Source organism: Arachis ipaensis, chromosome B2, assembly GCF_059453495.1.
Source record: "Arachis ipaensis isolate K30076 ecotype BB chromosome B2, ASM5945349v1, whole genome shotgun sequence".
Taxonomy (NCBI): Eukaryota; Viridiplantae; Streptophyta; class Magnoliopsida; order Fabales; family Fabaceae; genus Arachis; species Arachis ipaensis.
In genome coordinates, this window is record NC_142437.1 from 97,928,702 (window position 1) to 97,948,953 (window position 20,252).

At 38.6% G+C, this 20,252-nt stretch overlaps 2 protein-coding genes across 2 annotated transcripts; both read left to right on the forward strand.

Moving 5' to 3' along the window:
- Positions 1–16,534: 16,534 nt before the first annotated feature.
- LOC107627486 (uncharacterized) lies at positions 16,535–16,978 on the forward strand. Its single transcript, XM_016330316.1, has one exon. The coding sequence runs from the start codon at positions 16,535–16,537 to the stop codon at positions 16,976–16,978; it is 444 nt and encodes a 147-aa protein (XP_016185802.1).
- A 2,028-nt stretch (positions 16,979–19,006) lies between these two features.
- Positions 19,007–19,549, forward strand: LOC148574956 (uncharacterized). Its single transcript, XM_088505997.1, has 2 exons — positions 19,007–19,242; positions 19,330–19,549. The coding sequence occupies exons 1-2, from the start codon at positions 19,007–19,009 to the stop codon at positions 19,547–19,549; spliced, it is 456 nt and encodes a 151-aa protein (XP_088362123.1).
- Positions 19,550–20,252: the final 703 nt, after the last annotated feature.

The following is a 20,252-nucleotide window of genomic DNA, read 5'->3' on the forward strand; positions in this document are numbered from 1 at the left end:
ATTGCAGGGAGGTGTAGTTATTATTGGTTATGGAAAAGTATCTTTTTGGGTTTTTTGGATAGGGAACAAGAAAAGTAAATTGCAAGAAAGTAAACTAATAGCTAAGAAAGGCTCTTGGCAAGGTATGAGAACTAGAAGTCCTATCCTAGTTATCCTTATCAATTGTAATGAGAATTGTCTATTGCTCCCACTTAGTTAACCTCTAACTATGAAGAAAAGTCAAGTGGATAAATCAATTTGATTCCTCAAGTCCTAGTCAACTCCTAAGGAAAGACTAGCTTTAGAGGGATCCAAATCAACTAGCAACTTCTCAATTATCAATCAACAAAGGAGTTTGATAACTCAAGAGTCTCCAACTACTCAACCAAAGCCAAGAGGAGAAAAATCTACACTAGCATCCTCCCAAGCATTTTATCAAACACTTGGAAGGCACAACATAACATAGAAAACTAGCAAGGAATATTAAATCTAAATAACCAATTACAAACATCAATGACTCACAAATAATAGAAAAAGCAATAAATATGAAATACCTCAACTTGCATTAATAAGAAATTGAATCTAACATGGAGTTCATAAACCAAATTAGGGAAATAAACAAATCAACAAAGGAAACAAATAAACCAGAATGCTAGAACAAATAAGAGTAAAAGAGAAACTAAATTAAAATAGAGTAGAAATCTAAAATTAAAAGTAGCTAAACCTAAGAATCCTAAAACCTAGTGAGAGGAGAGAGCCTCTCTCTCTAGAAAACTACATCTAAAACCTAAAATTATGTGAATGAAAAGTTGTATGATGAATGAATGATTCCCCCACTCTGCAGCTTATATTCTGTGTTTTGGGCCTGGGACTGGACCAAAAAGGAGCCCAAAAATCGCCCCCAGCGATTTCTGATACGTACAGCACGTGGTTCGGTCACGCGTACGTGTCGCTGACGCGTACGCGTCGCTTGTCTGCCGCACTATCCATGCGTATGCGTTGCCTAACAGCAAGGCAACTATGGCAAAATTTATGTCATTTTGAAGCCCCGGATGTTAGCTTTCCAATGCAACTGGAACCGCCTCATTTGGACCTTCGTAGCTCAAGTTATGGTCAATTAAGTACGAAGAGGTCAGCCTTGATATCTTAGAAATTCCTTCATTTTCTTGTATTCCTTCCACTTTTGCATGCTTCATTTCTATCCTCTAAGTCATTCCTGCCCTATAAACCTTGAAATCACTTAACACACATATCAAAGCATCGAATGGTAATAAGAGAGGATTAATAATTAGCAATTTTAAAGCCAAAGAAGCACGTTTTCAATCAAAGCACAGAATTAGGAAGGAAAATGTAAAACATACAATTTATATGAATAAGTGTGAGTTTAGTGGATAAAATCTACTAAATTAAGCACAAGATAAACCGTAAAATAGCGGTTTATCAATCTCCCCACACTTAAACATTAGCATGTCCTCATGCTAAGCTCAAGAGAAGCTATAAAGGAGTGAAGGGGAATGGTAATACTTATGAAATACAACCTATCTATATGAATGCAACTAAATGCAAAATGCTTTTACCTACTTGGTTAAGAGTAAACAAATCCTTCAAGAAGAAATATGAACTGGATCTCACTAATTCAAATCACACAATAAGAGACAAGTAAACTTGTGAGAAGATAGCTCATGAAAGGCGGGAACATAGAATCAAGCATTGAACCCTCGCTGGAAGTGTATATGCACTCTATTCGCTCAAGTATCTAGGGTTAATCCACTCTACTCTTCTCTAGTCATGCTTTCTAAAACTTTGTTCTTTATCTAACCAATCAACAAATATTTAGTGTACAAATGCAAATATCACGAGGGCTTTTCAAGGTTGTAATGGGGCTAAGGTAAGGGTGAGGATATATGTATGGCCAAGTGAGGTATAATTTTAATCTTTGACTAACCTAAGTTCTCACCTAACATACACACACTCTATATAATTCTAAAATCATGCTTAGATACCCGAATTCTCACTTTTGCATATTTTCCCATACTCATGTATCGATTTTTATTTTTAATTCCACTACATATGCATTGATCTTTTATTGAACTTAGCATTGGGGTGATTTTACCCCCTATTCATTTATTTTTTTTCTTTTTCTTTTTTCTTTTTTTTTCTTCTTCTTTTTTTTAATTGAATGAAAACATAATATATCAATGCATATGATTTTTCTGATTTCACATGAGGAAGCACCCAAATTCCTAATATTTGTCAGTGAAAACACATCACATTTTCATTAACCCGAGTTCCCACATGTCCCCACACTTAGTTGGCACACAATCTCTATTCTTAAGTTAACCAAAGATTCAAATAGGGTAATTAATTATTTTTTCCGCTTAAGGCTAGTGATGTGGTAATATAAAGAACAAAAGGGGGTTAAAAGGCTCAAAGTGGCAAACAAAGGCAAATGAAATGGTAGGCTATTTCGGATAAGTGAGCTAATAACAAATGATGGCCTCAATCACATATATGCATGAATATACTAAATAATGGACATATAGAATGGAACAAAGTAAAGATTGCAATCATAGAGAAGAGAACACACACGAATAAAAATTATGGTTAAATAATGTAACCATATAATTAAGCTCAAAATCTCACGGGTTGTGTGTTCTTAGCTATAAACCATGTTCCAAATTACAATCTTCAAACAAGTTTAACAAAAAATTTTAATTCAAATTAGTGAAATGCTATAAAAAGTTTCTTGAAAAAGAATTCGTCACTTCAACCAAGTGGTGGCAAAATATGCACAAAATCAAGCAAACATGCAATCAAACATGCAAATGCAACAACTAACAAGGAAAATAAAATATTGGTATTGAGAAGAAAATAACTAACCAACGGAAGTCGGTATCGACCTCCCCACACTTAAAGATTGCACCGTCCTCGGTGCATGCTGAGATGTGCAAGTGGATGGGTTGCGATAACTGATGTTTTTCTCCAAAGATTGTGCTCATGAACTTATTTGTCCGCCCCATTTAGAGTTTTCGTTTCCCTTCTCGATGGCCATCCTGAAAGAAGAGGAAAAAGAAGAAAAGTAACCCAGAAATAAAGATAAGAAAACAAATAAAGTATGGGTGGGTTAATGCCAAATAATGTGGGTCTCAATTACATGGTAGCTACAACATGCAAGTGAGAAAACAGTAGAAGCAAATGGCATATCGATAGTGCAAAAATTGCAACAATGGGAAAGAGAGTGTGGGTAATGCAAGATAGTATAAGTGCATATCAATGTAAATAGAATACATGTGTCATAAAAATTTAGCATTGACCTATGAATAATAATACCCAACAATTTAAAACAAGTTACGAGCTCCAAAATAACGCAAGAAAAGATGCAACAGTTGAATAAGAACATTTAACACCAATGGTAAAATAGGAAATTAGAAAAGAAGATAAAAATATAAATTTTTTCTTTTGAAACCATTCCTCTAGCTTTCAAAACCTTTGTAACTTTTGTTTAAAGCCTGATCGATGGATTTTGGGTAGAGGAGTATGGTGAGGACTGCGAAAGAAGATAACTTGCTGATGAAGAAAGAGGTAAAATGGACGATGATGAGTAAGGAAGTGTTGTAATGTTATATATGCTGCGATTGGTGGCTGAATTTATGATGAATTATGATATGATGATTGATATTAATGAATATGTGGCTTGTGCACTTCAAACTATCTAAGATACGGGTTTTCTTGGGTGGATGTAGTGGCTTGCCACCACTTGCTCCAGGTTGAGCCCCGATACTCTGTTGACCCTACGTCGCAAGATGTAGCCGGGCACTTTAGCTCCCCAAAAATTCTCCCAATGAGATGAATTCATTTATGTTGGAGAAAAAGCTATGCATAGACTCTTGAGGATGCACACACGGGGGACTATCCAAGGTTTAGCAGGCGGACATGTCGGGTTGGCTTGATAATCGACAGATGAGACTCATCAGCCATAGGGCAAGCATACATCATATGCATTTGTCTGTTTGCTTTGGTCTACATTTTTGGGTTTGCCTAATTGATATTCATGCTTAACTGCTATATGTTCTGTTCGATGTATCTGTAAACTACCGGTGTTTTCCTTGTATGCATTGTTTGTCCGTACAACTGAGAGGCCCCTTGTCTGGAGGAAGAGTGACGATGGTAGTTCCACCGAAGATTCAGAGGGTTGTAGGAAAGGTGATGAATTTAAGGATTAAGTTAGAAATTGAGTTTGAATCGAAAAGCCTTAGATACCTCACCATGCCTATGGTTTTAAATTTTAGTTTTAATTTTGAATTTATTATCAGAAGTTCTAGGATCGCCTCTGGCTTATTCGGGACATTATATATTAGTTATGTGGGCACTGTTACCATGCTGAGAACCGGCATACATATTTTGTGGTTTTTAGATGCAGGACGTGAGGCACCTCGCTGAGGTATACTGGGATCTTCCGGAAGCGAAGAACTCTAGTATTTTGGGACTTTATTTTGGATTTGTTGTATATATGGATACTCGTATATCTCCACTATGTATATATTAAGTTTTGTCCCTCTTAGACGTTGACTTGGAGAAACAGGTTCTGTAAAAAGTATTTTGGGTCTTTTTGGGATTCTCATGTATATATGTACATATGTACATATGTATGTATGCTCTGGCCGATTTTGACTTCGCAAGCTGAGTCAGTAGCTTTGTTATTTGTATTTTTGGAATTCTTCTCCTACATATATATGTATATACTGCCTTACTTTTATCTTCTCTGGTTTATTTTATCTCTTACGTGAGTGATGTGTTCTTCTATTTAACGCTTTTGTTTAATCCTTTATTTTTCAAAGGCTCCTAGATAAAACTTTCTTTCACTTATATTATATAAATGATTTTACTTTTAGAGTTCGTAATACATCGCCACCTCTGTTTTATGACCTAAGCATAAGACTCTGTGTAGTATGGTGTTACAAGCGCCGGCCGCGCTTTTGTTGGTGAGCAACCCTAGTCTCAATGCCTGTGCCACTTGAACTCCCTCCTCCATTGTTGGACGCGTCTCCGTCGTCGGCGTCAACCCAAGCCAGCGTCGCTAGCGATTTCGTCAGGAAGCAACCCTTGGTCCTTGGAAGTGTAGTTTAACACCACCACTGTGGGTCCTAATGCAGGTTGCCCGTCGCCGTTCCTGTGAAGACGCGGTGCATTCCCTGGTTGGCTACTAGATGGCCCCTTCGGGTGCTCTGCCTCCACCCTCGTCGGGACGTCTACAGTGTCGCCGTGTACCTATTGTCCGTTGAACTCGTTGGTTAGTACCTATGTATGTGTTTTGGTTGAATTTAGTATGAATGTAGGATCATGTGGATGGTAGTTGATGAAAGTGTTAATTGATTATTGGAATTTATGTTGATTCAAAGTGTTACATGATTTTTTGGTTGGATCAGTGCATGTTGCCAGTGAAAGATTTTATGCATGTGTCTCTTGCCCGAGTTTTTGTTAGATGTGTCAATGATGGAGGCGTGTTCGGGTAAACTTGATTGACTGCGTCTTTAGTGAATGTGTTTTTTAGTACTTATTTGTGTGTATTGTTCGAATTTATTCTAAGTATAAGATCATGTGGATGATAGTTGATGAAATCAACTTTTCTGAGTAGAAGGGTTTTAGTGCTTTAGTTTAAGTTTGATTTTTCTGCTATGCTCCATGATTCAGATTATTTGTCAGTAACTTCATTTATCTGACTTTGTTCAAGTTGTGTTTATTGAAAGTGTTACATGATATTTTTGTTGGATCAGTTCATGTTGCCCGATGAAAGATTTTATGCATGTGTCTCTTGTCTGACTTTTTATTAAATGTGTCTTTGAAGGAGGTGTCTTCGGGTGAACTTGCTTGAATGTGACTTAAGTGAATGTGTCTTCTCTCGACTAAATTTAATTGGTTTTATTCAATGCTCAATGTTTTTCACTCCATTAATGCAATTTGCTATCGAATGAATTTATATTTTGTTATCCTTGTAACTTGGTTTTAGTTTATGGATTTTACATGCATGACACCTTGAAGGAATATAGGAAGGAAATAATACTCGATATCATCATGAATCCTAATAATTCGGCCATTAATCAAGCACTAAAGCCCCTTAACAAATGTCCTTAACCTGCTGTGCGACACAATCATCCCAGGAACAAACGTAAGGAGGTTAGGACTCCGTTCACAGTACTGAGAACGAAGAGTATGATTCGGCGTGCTAATGGCTTACCAAAAAAAAACTAAAAAGGAGAGAAACATGAGCAACATTTGTTTCATGTTGATAGTTTCATTGTGTTACACATATTGATTGTTTATTTTGGATCTATATATTCTTCTTAGTGGGTGTTTTTGTTTATACTCTTAAGAAATTTTCTTTTTGCTACTATATGTAAGATTCGTCTATCGTGGTTTTGAATCCTATGTTGGGACATTGATCTTATTAATGGGTATTTTTGTTCATGCATGTGGCCACGTATATTGGAAGGTGACTTCTATTGAATGTGTCTTCAGATGATATGACTTTTTATCCATGTGTCTTTAAAATGGAGGTGTCTTTTGTTGAATGTTTCTTTTAAGAAGTGTCTTTTTATACATGTGTCATCTACAAGAGGTGTCTTTTGTAGATGTATCTTCAGAAAGTGTCTTTTTATGCATGTGACTTCTACAGGAGGTATCTTTTGTGGATGTGTCTTTAGGTGTAGTGTCCTTTTTATAAACGTGTCTTCTACAAAAAGTGTCTTTTGTGGATGACGCTTCAGAAAGTGTCTTTTTATGCATGTATCTTCTACAAGAAGTGTCTTTGGTTGATGTGTCTTCAGGAAGTGTCTTTTCATGGATATGTCTTCTACAAGAGGTGTCTTTTGTGGACGTGTCTTCAAGTGTAGTGTCTTTTTTATCAATGTGTCTCCTACAGGAAGTGTCTTTTGTGAATGAGTTTTTAGGAAGTGTTTTTTTATACATGTATCTTCTCATAGAGATGTATTTTTGTGGACATGTCTTCAGAAGTGTCTTTTTATGCAAGTGTCTTCTAATGGAGATGTCTTTTTGGATTTGTCTTCTTATTCATGTGTCTTTTACATGGTGGTATCTTTTGTGAATGTGTGTGCAGCACTATAAGTCATATAACTAGAGCTGATTCACCTTAAAGTTTGAACCTGAAAAACTTATAATAGTATAATAATATAATATAATAACATGTACTTGTCTAGATTTCAAGTTACAATTTTAAATGCAGAGGACTCTCCCATTCTTAATGCTTCATAATTATCAATGTATCACACACAAAAACAATAGTATAGTCCATTAGTTTCTGCTCTATTTTAATACTTGTGGAATTTCAAAAATGTAGATAACAAAAAATAATTGTTCTTTATAAATAACCGAAACCGACTAAGTAAACCACCAACACAAAAAGTACGTACAACACAGGCAGAGAGTCGTCTAACTATTCTTAAAAGAGTTTAGTAGAGACATGAATCCGCCGGTATCCTGCGAACCACTCTGCCAACCAAAAGCATTGAAGTATTCACGAGCAGTAGCATCTATAACATTGTCTACACGAGAGTTACCAACCTCCTAAAGAAAACAAAGCAACAATAAACAAAACATATAAAAACCCACAACCATAAGTCAATAAATGCAAAAAAAAACCTTAACAAATCTAACATGTATAGGGGGGTGAACTTCTCTATCTTATTACATTGTATAGTAAGTTGATTATTAATTTAAACCAGGAAAGATTGATACCACCATATAACTTCTAACCAAAACATTACTTCCCTTGTTATCTTACTTCATTTCAAATATCAAAGCCCAACAATGCATCTAGCATTGATCAATGCAATAGAAGTTTCCAATAATATCCAAGGAACTTGCCATCCTTTCTAAGATGATGAAATCTGCATCATTGGCAAGGTAAGCAAAATCTTGTGACACTCTTGTAAGATCAATGACCTGTAATTCATTGATCAAAGGAAGAGACAACAACAAAATTATTACAAAAATTTGATGATCTGATATCATATAGGATCACATCTTTTTCACTTCATCCGATTCATCAACTATTTCAAATTTCTCTTCAATCAGTTCAAATTCATCAATCATTTTAAAGTAGACTTTTTGAAACCATCCATCTGCAACCATAAGCAAAGAAATATCTATCTAAAAAATAAAGAAATAGCCATCTAATGACAATTATAAAAACAAAGAAACATCAACAATCATATACAAAGAAACATCTATTTTTAAAAAATAAAAGACACAATTATTACTCAACCTAAAAATTTCTAACTATCTAAATCTAGTAAATGTTTATAAAAATAGCCCAATTCATATGGTGTCATTTCTTTCCTAAATTTGGCCATAATTGCCTCCAAAGTAAATACAAAGTCCTTATTCTCAACCTCATCCATGAGTGACAAAAATTCTGTAAATAATTCAATTCAGCTCTGCTTGTTTAATAAGACAAATTAATATTGAAGACAAAATTTCCAGACACATACCATCAAGGAGCTGAGAAAGAATATTACATATTTCATTCAAATCTGCAACAACATAGAAAAGAGATTAAGTATAAAAAATATTACCACATAGAGAGAAGTATTGAAACCAAAGAGGAAAAAAAAGGTACCACCTTTGCAAGCTTCGATGAAAAAACACAAAGCAAATATAGAATCAACTCGAACATAAAGTTCAGAATCTCGGATTTTAAAGACAAACACAATGCAATGCTTTTCGAAAATTGTTCTAGTCTAAGAAGTTAATATAGGCATATTGTCCTCCAAATTAGATTACACAAATTAGATTAATACATGGAACTGCAAACAAATAATTTGTTTAATTTATAACAAGGCCGACAGGAAAAAAATTGAAATTTCAAACCAGAACACACGAAGACATAAAAATTATTCACTTTGAAATAAATAAATATTTACTTTGAAAGAAACAGAACTGGAAAATTATTGACACGAGGAACATAAAAATTACAACAGCACTACAGAGAGGAGGTTACTGTGTTAGTGGGCATCAGTTGGGGGGAGTAGGGTCGCAAGCACGGTGGTGAGCAGGGAGGAGGCCATCAGGTAGCATGGGGTGGCAAGCGTGCCTTCGATGAAAGGGCGGCGCGATGATGCTGTGGCAATTGGGGGACGTTGGGCTTCAACGATGACGGGGCAGCGCGAACGATAGATGGTGCTGCGGTAGCGTGGTGGAAGACGACATGAGGGAGGACGCACCCACTGAGGCACGGTTGAAGAGAGCGACGCGATGGAAAACGCCGAGGCGAGGGAGAAAGAGTGTAAACCCCGCCAAAATCGGTAAACAATTAGTCAATAAATTGAATTTTAATTAGGAAAATTAAAAATATAAAACTAATATCAAACAGATTGGGGAGGAAGGGAAACTCTATAACCCTCATCAAATCTTCTCACTATCATAATTTTTTCGTTCGAGCTCCGATCGTCACACCGTTCACGGCCACGAGTCCAGCGCATCGAGCTCTACATTTCTATCGAATTAATTTCACCGGTAAGCTTCATTTTTATTTCAGAATCTCTATCCCCTATTATATTATTGAAATTGAAACCTTATGGTGAGATTTTGCCAATTTGGTGTTCTAGGTTCGATTTAGCTTGCGGAGCTTACTGGGTTTGAGTCGCTACGCGTGTGAAAGCGGTAAGGAATCCCTAAACTTTAATTTAATTTTAATTTCATTAGGAAAAATCTATATTTGGAATATATATGTGTATTAGGTGTGAATTAATTTTATATACATGCTTTGGAAGTGAAAAGTGAACATTTGGAGGCTTGGGGGTGATTGAAGCTAAGCTTGTGGCTGGTTACTCTAAGCTTGAAGGGCTGTTTTGTAGCTTTTGAGGCTGCCTTGGATTAAATAAAGTGATCGGCCAAGGTATGGTTTAGGTTTCGTGCGTTTAGTATATAAGGTTGTGTGAAAACTTAGGCTAGAGCATTATAGGATAGATTGAAATGGTTTGATATGTTGTATGGTTAGTGTTTGTGATGTTGATGAATAAATTGATATGGTATGGTGTTGAGTAATTAATAATGGGAATTTAATGTATGTATGTGTATATGCTTGTATGTTGGTGATGAATGAAGGGTGATGATTATGGCAAGGTAATGGTGTGGTTGAGATAGTGAATGGTATAATTTGGACTTGTTGGTATTGACTTGATAATTAGTATTGTAATGAGGATTGAAGAATTTTATAAAAATGGTAAGAATGAGTATGTGTAGCAATATGTGGTTTGTGGCTAAATTGGTAAATTGGGTGGAATATGATGTTATTGAGCTAAGGTTGATAGAATTGTTGTGTTAAGGGTTGATTATGTTGATGGTTGTGGTATGCTAAATTGGGTGGAGAAGAGGTTTGAAAGGAAAATGTGGTTTTGAGGTTTTGGTAAAAAAAAATTGATTTTGAATGAACTTTGGGAGTCTATAACTTGCTCCTCAAATTTTGGATGGAAATGTGGTTGTTTCAAATGAAAGGTGGTTTTGCAAACTTTTGAACGATATATATTTCGTGAAAAACGAAACTTTGTAGAGGAAGTTATGGACGATTGAGGTTTAGGGTAAAAACTGTGTTTGCAGGATATCAAACCTGGTTTGTAGCAGCTTTCTGGGCATTCTGCCAATTTTTGGAAAACGTCATCCACACGTACACGTGGCGTGGCATTTTAACGACGCATGTGCGAGTTGCCATGCGTGTGCGTGAGAGGCCAATGCACATGATCACGCATACGCGTGACATTAAATTCTCTCAACGCGCGCGCTTGACCCACGCGCACGCGTGACCTCTATTTGCTGCAAAACTGGATTTTGGGTGTTTTAAACCAGATTTTTACTTCTAAACCTCCATTTTCCTCTCTTTTAGACTTAGGGTATAGTACTAAGTCCAGTAGCTAATTGGAGCTAGGAAAATAAGGCAACTTGAAGATGAAGCAAGAGGTAAAATAATAAGTTATATGAAGGAGATGAGAATGTTAAATGAAGTTTTATGCCACGGCTTGATAAATGATTATATATTGATTATAAAAATGAAATGGCTTATGAATAATAATATCTGAGATACGTGTTTTCCTGGGTAAGAACCGTGGCTTGCCACCACGTGTTCCAAGTTGAAACTCGATACTTTGTTGACCCTACATCGTAAGGGTGACCGGGCACGTATAAATTCCCGGGTATGGATAGCCCCCATTGAGTGATTTAAATGATGAATGAATGTGAAATCTATGCATAGATTCATGGGAATGTGCGACGGGGGACAATCTAAGGTTTTCAGACTTGTCGGGTTGGCTGGATAACCGACAGATGAGCCTCATCAGCCATAGGACAGGCATGCATCATGTGCATTTGTTTGTTTTGATTGCTATGCAATTCCTGGGTTTGCCTAATTGAATGTATACCTCCCACTACCTGTTATACTTGCTACTTGTATTATCTGCTTATTACTTGTGCGTGAACTTGTTTGGTTGCTTGTCTCTGCTGAATTGTGGATGACGGAGGGACGGAGGAAAGGGTGAAGTGGTTTGGTGTTATATTAGGGATAACATTGAGTAAGTTTAGGAAGGTCTATATTACCTACCCCTATTTATGGCTTCTGTTTAGTAATTAAGTTTTACAATTGAACGACAGAGTTCTAAGATTGCCTCTGGCATTCCCATGACCTTATTTATTATACGCATGGCACTTTACCATGCTGAGAACCTCCGATTCTCATTCCATACAGTGTTGTTATTTTCAAATGTAGGTCAAGAGGCTCCTCACAAGGCGTCAGGATTCCTTGCAGTATAGTAGTTCCTGGGTTGTTTTTTTTTGGGTTTCCTGTTGTATATATATGTATCTATGTTTTTAGCTTGCTCTCCAAGAAACTTGTTTATTTTGCTCCTCATAGAGGTTGAGGGAGAGATAGGACTTTATTTTGTATTTTGTGTATTTTGGGTATATATATATCCTCCGGCTAGTCTTGGCTTCGCAGACTGAGTTAGGAGCTAGTTATGTTGTATTCTTGGCCTTCTTTTACTCTGTCACTTATTCTTATCCTTATCTTCTAGGTTTCTTAGCACGCAAGTAATCCTATTCCTTGAGCGTTGTGCTTTTTATTTTGCGGTTTTTGTTTACCTGTTTTTCAAGGCTCCTAGTATATTATCTCTTTTTCACTATGATATGTATATTTTAACTGACTAGAGGTCCGTAATACCACACTACCTCTGTTCTACGACTTAAGCATAAAATTCTATGTAGTAGGGTGTTACATTATGGTATCAAAGCAGTTCGTTCCTATAGAGCCTGAGGACGGATTGATTATGCTTCTGTGCATTCTCTGTGTATGTGTCTATGTGCTATTACGATATCTAACTGATATATGTGGCATAAATATTCATGAGCATGCATTTGGGACTCAAAGCACTAGACTTGTGATATTAAGACTGATCAACTTGATATCACTTTTTTGGTGTGTATAGGGACCAGATGTCGACTCACGGACGCGAACGCGGGCGAGGTAGAGGCAGAATAGGCAATGCTATGCCTGAAGCATCAGGGAATACTCCCAACCCTGTAGACTTCATGGCTGCTTTAGGTAATATGGCAGCAGTAATGCAAGCGACAGCTGAAGCCTTGGGAAACCAAATAAATAATGGAAATAATGGCAATAATGGTGATAATGGTCCTATGTCACTTTCTTCCTTCCTGAAGGTTCACCCTCCGACCTTCAAAGGAACCTCGAATCCTACCGATGCAGACAATTGGATACAAGCTATTGAGCGGGCATTACAGGCTCAGCAGGTTCCTGATGAATGATGACTTGCATCATCTACCCCTTTTTCTTATCTAAAAGGACCATAAAAAGAGCATAATCTTATTGAATCAATGCAATTTCATGAACCAAATGATAAATATTATGGTACATTACTTTGAAATGGGTTTGTGATGAATTTAAGGTAAAAAGAGCAATAAAAAAGGAAGGAAACAACAAATAAGGCTGGGCGTGCCACTTGAAGATCTAGGCGTGCCACTTGAAGATCTGGGCGTGGCACGCCAAGCTTGTGAAGCCAACTCTCATCTATGGGCATGCCACTTGGAGCTCTGGGCATGGCACACCAAGAATTTGAAGCCTATTCTCATCAATGGGCGTGCCACTTGGTGCTCTGGGCGTGGCATGCCAGGCTAACATTCCAGCAAGGGAGATTGAAGAGTTCAACATGGCGGTGCCACTTGATGTCGAAGGCGTGGCATGCCAACCTTAATTGTGACTTAGGCGTGCCACTTGGGTTCTAGGCGTGGCACGCCAAGCTTGAAAGAATGCAGTTCCAACATGGGCGTGCCACTTGGTGCTATGGGCGTGGCACGCCAAGTTTGTGAAGCCAAGTCTCAAAGAGGGCGTGCCACTTGGTGCTATGGGCGTGGCACGCCAAGTTTGTGAAGCCAAGTCTCAAAGAGGGAGTGCCACTTGATGCTATAGGCGTGGCACGCCAGGCTTAAGTTCTAGAGGAGTAATTTTGAGCCCCACTATAGGCATGGCACACCAAGCATTGGGCGTGGCACACCGGGGCATATACCAGCCTGACCTCCTCTTATTCAAATAAAGATATCTTGAGCCACACAACTCCAAATGAAGTGATTCTAGTGCCATTAGAAAGTAGACATCCAGGGCTTTTCAACCATATATAACACTTTATGATGGACACTGGAATTGAGGAATATATTGACCCCGAAAACACAAGAAGAAAAACACATCACTGCAGAGTTACCAGCCTGACCTCTACATCTTCAAAGAAACATAACTTAATTTGTAAAGGTCTAAATGATCTGATTTTGGTGGCATTGGAAAGCTGACATCAAGATATTTCTAATGATATATAAACTCTAGGGTGGACATTAAAACTGGAGGTGAAAAGGCTATTATTTTAGCGTTGCAAAACCTGGACGTGCCACTTGATATCGAAGGCATGGCACGCCAGCTCTATTTTCATAATGGGCGTGGCACGCCAGGTTCTGGGCGTAGCACGCCAGTTCTAGTGGCCAGAGAGGAAGATTTTGTGCATCATTGAAGGTGTGGCACGCCAAAGAGTGGGCGTGGCACGCCAGTTTCATAACATATGGGCGTGGCACGCCAGGGTACTTGACAGACTGACCTCTTCACCTTCATATGGGCATAACTTGAGCTACAAAGGTCCAAATGAGTTGATTCCAGTGGTGTTGGAAAGCCAACATTCTGGGATTTTTAAATATATAATATTTCATAGTGGACATTCAATTTGAGGCCCAAAGAACTCCATACTTTCAGCGTGTCAAATGGGTCACAATCCAAAGAGCAAAATCAAGTGGGAGTGGCACTTGAAACCACACGCCAACTTCTTCGTGCAGCTCCCAACCTTCAATCAAGCCCACTCTAACTCTCATTCAAGCCATAATTGTCAACCAATCAAGGCCACAAGAAGCATCTAGAATAGTTTATTTTCATTTCATTGTAATTTGCTTTTAATTTCATTTAAGTTTGTAATTTAGGAGAGCCTATATAAAGGCCTTAGTTTCATAGAATTAGGAGGCTAGGCTATCATCTATTATTCTGGACACAATTGAGGGAGGGGTCTTCGGACTCCCTCTTCTCACCCACACTTCTCTCTTCTTTCACTTTCTTACTTGTAAATATATTAGTTATGAATTACTAACTCTTTCCATTGGGAAAGAGAGCTCTATTGCTATTTGATAGATTGATTATTTTTATTCTTCTTCTTCTATTCATCTTTCTTTGATTTACTAGAAAGAATTTTATTCTTCAAGCTTAGCATTCAATTATCTTGGAAAAGAGATTGAATGCAATTGGGTTTTATGGGAACCTTGGAAGAGGAAACATAAAACCATGCTTGAAATTCTATCTCACACTTGAATAGATTTGGGTTTTGGTTGGGATATTGTGACATTTAATCTCTCCATTATTTGGGTCTAAGAAAGTGTGTGGTATAATCAGGGAACAAGCTTCATCTCTTCTCATGAGCAATTAGACCAAGGAATTGGCTATTGATCAAGATTTGAGAGATTGAGTCACCAAAGAATTGGGGCTCAATCAATCATGATTACCAAGAGGTCAATGAGTTGAATGATTGAAGATGAGATGAAATTAATTAATCCGGAGAATGCAATATCTCTTGATCCCAATGCTTATTTTATCTTTCTTTCTTTATTTACTTTATGGTTATTTACATTTTCTGCACTTTACATTTCCAGCACTTTACTTTCTTGTACTTTACATTCTTGCCATTTACTTTTCTGCACTTTATTGCTTTTCTTTACTTTCATGTCATTTACATTTCTTTGTTGTTCATCACTTCAATATGATAGTCTAACTAGGAAAATCAACTAACTATTGTTTGTTTTAATCCGTTAATCTCTGTGGGATTCGACCCCACTCCTAGTGGGTTATTTCTTGACGATATTTGGTGCGCTTGCCAAAGAACAGATTTATTTTATATGGGGAGTGAATTCCGGTTATCAATGAACAGTGGGTTGAGTTTGGAACCTATCAGCTGCACGATGAAGCTCATCATTTGTGGCAGGGCATGAGGCGTATTTTACAGCCTGATGGGGTTGTGATTTCTTGGGAGTTGTTTCGAGAAGAATTCTATAAAAAATATTTTCCCAACTCAGTTAGAAATGCCAAGGAACTTGAACTGCTTCAGCTGAAACAGGGCCAGATGACCATTACAGAGTACACAAGCAAATTTGAGGAACTGTGCCACTTTTCACGCATCTGTCAGGGAGCTCCTGAGGACTTTGCTGAGTGAAAGTGCATAAAGTATAAAGGAGGCATTCGGAGTGACATTCAGAGCTTTGTAACACCTATGGAGATTCGGGTGTTCTCAGAACTTGTGAATAAGAGCAAGGTACCTGAGGAGTGTGTTAGAAAGCCTGCAGTAGAAAAAGGGAATATGAGGATGCCATTCCAGAGGACCACAGGGAGGAATTTTGCACCTAGGGGCGGACAGTTTAAGCGTGGTGGCTTTGTCCCTCAGAATAACCAGGGACAAGGCAACTTCAGGAGGCCTAATACCAATGTTAATCAGGGAAAAAGACAAGGGAAGCAGCCACAACAGGATTTGAGTTGCCACAGGTGTGGGAAGTACCATTCAGGGCCATGTAGGTTTGGAACTTGAGTCTGTTATTCCTATGGACAGCCTGGACACTTGGCTAATAGCTGCCCAGAGAAGAAGAGGTATGAGACAGGCAGAGTGCAGCAACCAAGGAGAGTATACACTACTTCTTCGGTAGGCGCTGAGGGGTTAGAGACGCTGATTAGAGGTAACTGTGAGATGGCTGGTAAAACTTTGAATGCTTTGTTTGATTCCGGAGCTACACATTCATTTATTGAATTTGAGAAGGCTGATGAGTTAGGATTGAGAATAGTAGTCCTGGGGTATGATTTAAAGGTGTATCATGCCACCCACGAGGCTATGGTGACTAGGTTAGGGTGCCCTCAAGTTTCTTTTCAAATACAACAGCGTACTTCGTGCATAACTTGATTTGTTTGCCGATGACTGGTCTTGATCTCATTCTGGGATTGGACTGGTTATCCAAGAACCATGTTCTACTCGATTGCTCTGCAAAAACAGTGTGTTTTATGCCTGAAGACATAGAAGGGCCAGTTGTGGTGAAAAACTACTACCTGAATTCCATGATAGTGATCTGTTCTAGGGCCGAATGTCAGGAGATATTGTTGTTAGCTGCGGGTGTTTCGGGTGATATTCAAAGCTTGGAGCAAATCCCGGTTGTGTGTGAGTTTGCAAAGGTGTTTCCTGATGATATTGAGGAATTTTTACCTAACCGAGAAGTTGAGTTTGCCATTGAGTTAGTACCTGGGGCCGGACCAATCTCGAGTGCTCCTTATAGGATGTCACCTCTAGAAATGGCCAAATTGAAGTCTCAACTGGAGGATCTATTGGGAAAGAACTTTATTCGACCGAGTGTTTCTCCGTGAGGCGCGTCAGTGTTACTGATGGACCAGTTACAAGGAGCCGGTATGTTCTCTAAGATTGATCTACGATCCGGATACCACCAGATAAGGGTCAGAGATGAGGATATTCCTAAAACTGCCTTCAGAACGTGCTATGGTCACTATGAATACACAGTGATATCCTTTGGACTGACTAATGCTCCGGAGATATTCATGGATTACATGAACAGGATTTTCCACCCATATGTGGATAAGTTTGCTGTTGTGTTTATCGACGACATTCTTATCTACTCTAAGATAGAGGATGAGCATGCAGAACACTTGCGAACGGTGCTACAAATTCTGAAGGATAGGAAGTTATATGCCAAGCTATCCAAGTGTGAGTTCTGGAAGTCTGAAGTGAAATTCCTTGGTCATGCGGTGAGTAAGCAAGGAATAGCAGGATCGGTGATGAATTGGGAGCAACCAACTTCAGTGATGGAGATCAGGAGTTTTTTAGGCTTAGCGAGTTATTATTGGAGATTCATTAAAGGGTTTTCATAGCTCGCTTTGCCTTTGACCAAGCTGACCAGGAAGGATGTTCCTTTTGAATGGACTCCTGAGTGCGAGGCGAGTTTCCTTGCGTTGAAGCAGAGATTGACTACTGCACCCATATTGGTGTTGCCTGAACCGAGAAAACCATTCGAGGTATACTGTGATGCATCCTTGAAGGGTTTAGGATGCGTGTTAATGCAGCATCATAAAGTTGTAGCTTATGTCTCACGTCAGTTAAGGCCACATGAAAGAAACTATCCAACTCACGATTTGGAGCTTGCTGCCGTGGTGTTTGCTTTGAAGATTTGGAGGCATTATCTCTATGGTGTGAAATTTCCAATCTTCTCGGACCATAAGAGCTTGAAGTACCTATTTGAACAAAAAGAGTTGAATATACATTGGAGGAGGTGGATGGAACTCCAAAAGGATTATGACTTCGAGCTTACCTACCATCCGGGAAAAGTGAATGTGGTGGCGGATGCCCTGAGTAGGAAATCCCTATGTGTTGCTTGGATGATGCTAAGAGAGGAAGAATTACTGAAAGCCTTCCAAGGATTGAAACTAGCAATCAGAGAAGAGTTTGGGACTTTATGCCTAATCCAGTTACAGATTTCAAGCGACTTCAAGGCTGAACTACTAAAGGCTCATCAGAATGACCAAGAATTGTATAAGATTTTGTCAGCGATTGAGAAAGGCAAGCAGTGGAGAGTGTCAGAAGATAAAGATGGGTTGTGGAGGTTCAAGGATCGGATAATTGTGCCAGATGTCGGGGATTTGCAACAGAGCATATTGGAGGAAGCTCACAAGAGTGGGTTCTCCATTCATCCGGGAAGCACTAAGATGTACCAAGACCTAAAGATGATCTTCTGGTAGCCAAGAATGAAAAATGATGTGGCATTGCATGTTTTCAAATGCCTAACTTGTCAGAAAGTCAAAATTGAACACCAAAGACCAACAAGAACCCTTCAACCTTTGGAGATTCCACAGTGGAAATGGGAGAGCATTGCTATGGATTTTGTGTTGGGTTTACCAAGGACTCGGACAGGTTGTGATGCTATTTGGGTGGTTGTAGATCGACTGACCAAGTCAGCTCATTTTCTGCCTATTCGAATAAGTTGTACTATGGAGGAATTGGCGCGGCTATACATAAAGGAGATTGTGAGGTTACATGGCGTACCTTCCACCATTGTATCTGATAGAGATCCTCGCTTCACATCACGGTTCTGAGGAGCTTTTCAGCGAGCTTTTGGCACTCAATTAAGCCTAAGTACTGCATATCATCCTCAAAAGGATGGCCAATCAGAAAGAACAATCCAAACCTTGGAAGATATGCTAAGAACCTGTGTTTTGGATCAACCGGCGAGCTGGGATCGATATATGCCCTTGGTAGAGTTTGCTTATAATAACAGCTATCATGCGAGCATTGGAATGGCTCCGTATGAAGCTTTATATGGAAGAAAATGTCAATTTTCATTATGTTGGTATGAAGCAGGAGAAAAGAGCTTGATAGGGCCTAAAATGATAAGTGAAACCACTGAGCAAATAAAGAAAATTTGTAATCGAATGCTTGTGGCTCAAAGCCATCAGAAAAGCTATGCTGACCAAAAGCAGAAGCCTTTAGAGTTTGAGGAAGGAGAACACGTCTTCCTGAAGGTTACTCCGACCACTGAAATAGGGAGATCCATCAAAACTAAGAAGTTAAATCCCCGTTACATTGGGCTGTTTGAAATCCTAAAGAGAATTGGACCAGTGGCGTATATGATCACTTAGCCACCACATCTTTCGAACCTGCATGACGTGTTTCATGTATCGCAACTTCATAAATACAATTTTGATCCTAGTCATGTCCTAGAGCCGGAATCAGTTCAAGTGAGAGAAGATCTGACGCTTCTAGTAACTCCGGTTAGAATTGATGATAGCAGCATTAAGCGTTTACGTGGGAAAGAGGTTTCTTTGGTGAAAGTAGCTTGGAGTCAGGCTGGTATTGAAGAACATACCTGGGAGCTTGAGTCAGAGATGCGGAAGGACTACCCACACCTCTTTTCAAGTAACTTACTCTGAATTTTGAGGACAAGATTCTTAATTAGGTGGGTAGGATGTAAACCCCACTAAAATCGGTAAATAATTAGTCAATAAATTGAATTTTAATTAGAAAAATTAAAAATGCAAAACTAATATCAAAATAAGATAGAGCTCTTCAAAACAAGAATTTTGATACCAATTTCAAAAAATTTGGCCCAAAATTAGACCGGAAGGGCCGAACCAGTTGAACCGGGGCCCAAATCGGGCCTGTGGGTCCAACCGGACCCATAACTTAAAAGAAGCAGCAGCTTCTTCTTCCCCATTTCATACACACGACGCCAAACAGATTGGAGAGGAAGGGAAACTCCATAACCCTCATCAAATCTTCTCACTACCATAACTTTTTCATTCGAGCTCCGATCGCCACACCGTTCGCGGCCACGCGTCCAGCGCATCGAGCTCTACATTTCTATCGAATTAATTTCACCGCTAAGCTCCATTTTTGTTTTCAGAATCTCTATCCCCTTTTCTATTATTTAAATTGAAACCCTAGGGTGAGATTTTGCCAATTTGGTGTTCTAGGTTCGATTTAGCTTGCGGAGCTTACTGGGTTTGAGTTGCTACACGTGTGGGAGCGGTAAGGATTCTCTAAAATTTAATTTAATTTTAACTTCATTAGGAAAAATCTGAATTTGGAATATATATGTGTATTAGGTGTGAATTAAGTTTATATACATGCTTT

What these genes read in the sequence shown, in the direction of transcription:
- LOC107627486 (XM_016330316.1), top strand. Translation starts at nt 16,535, where the DNA reads ATGACTGGTCTTGATCTCATTCTGGGATTGGACTGGTTATCCAAGAAC.
- LOC148574956 (XM_088505997.1), top strand. Translation starts at nt 19,007, where the DNA reads ATGATAAGTGAAACCACTGAGCAAATAAAGAAAATTTGTAATCGAATG. An exon ending in AAGAGAATTGGACCAGTGGC is followed by an intron (nt 19,243 to 19,329) that starts GTATATGATCAC and finishes TTTTGATCCTAG; the next exon opens with TCATGTCCTAGAGCCGGAAT.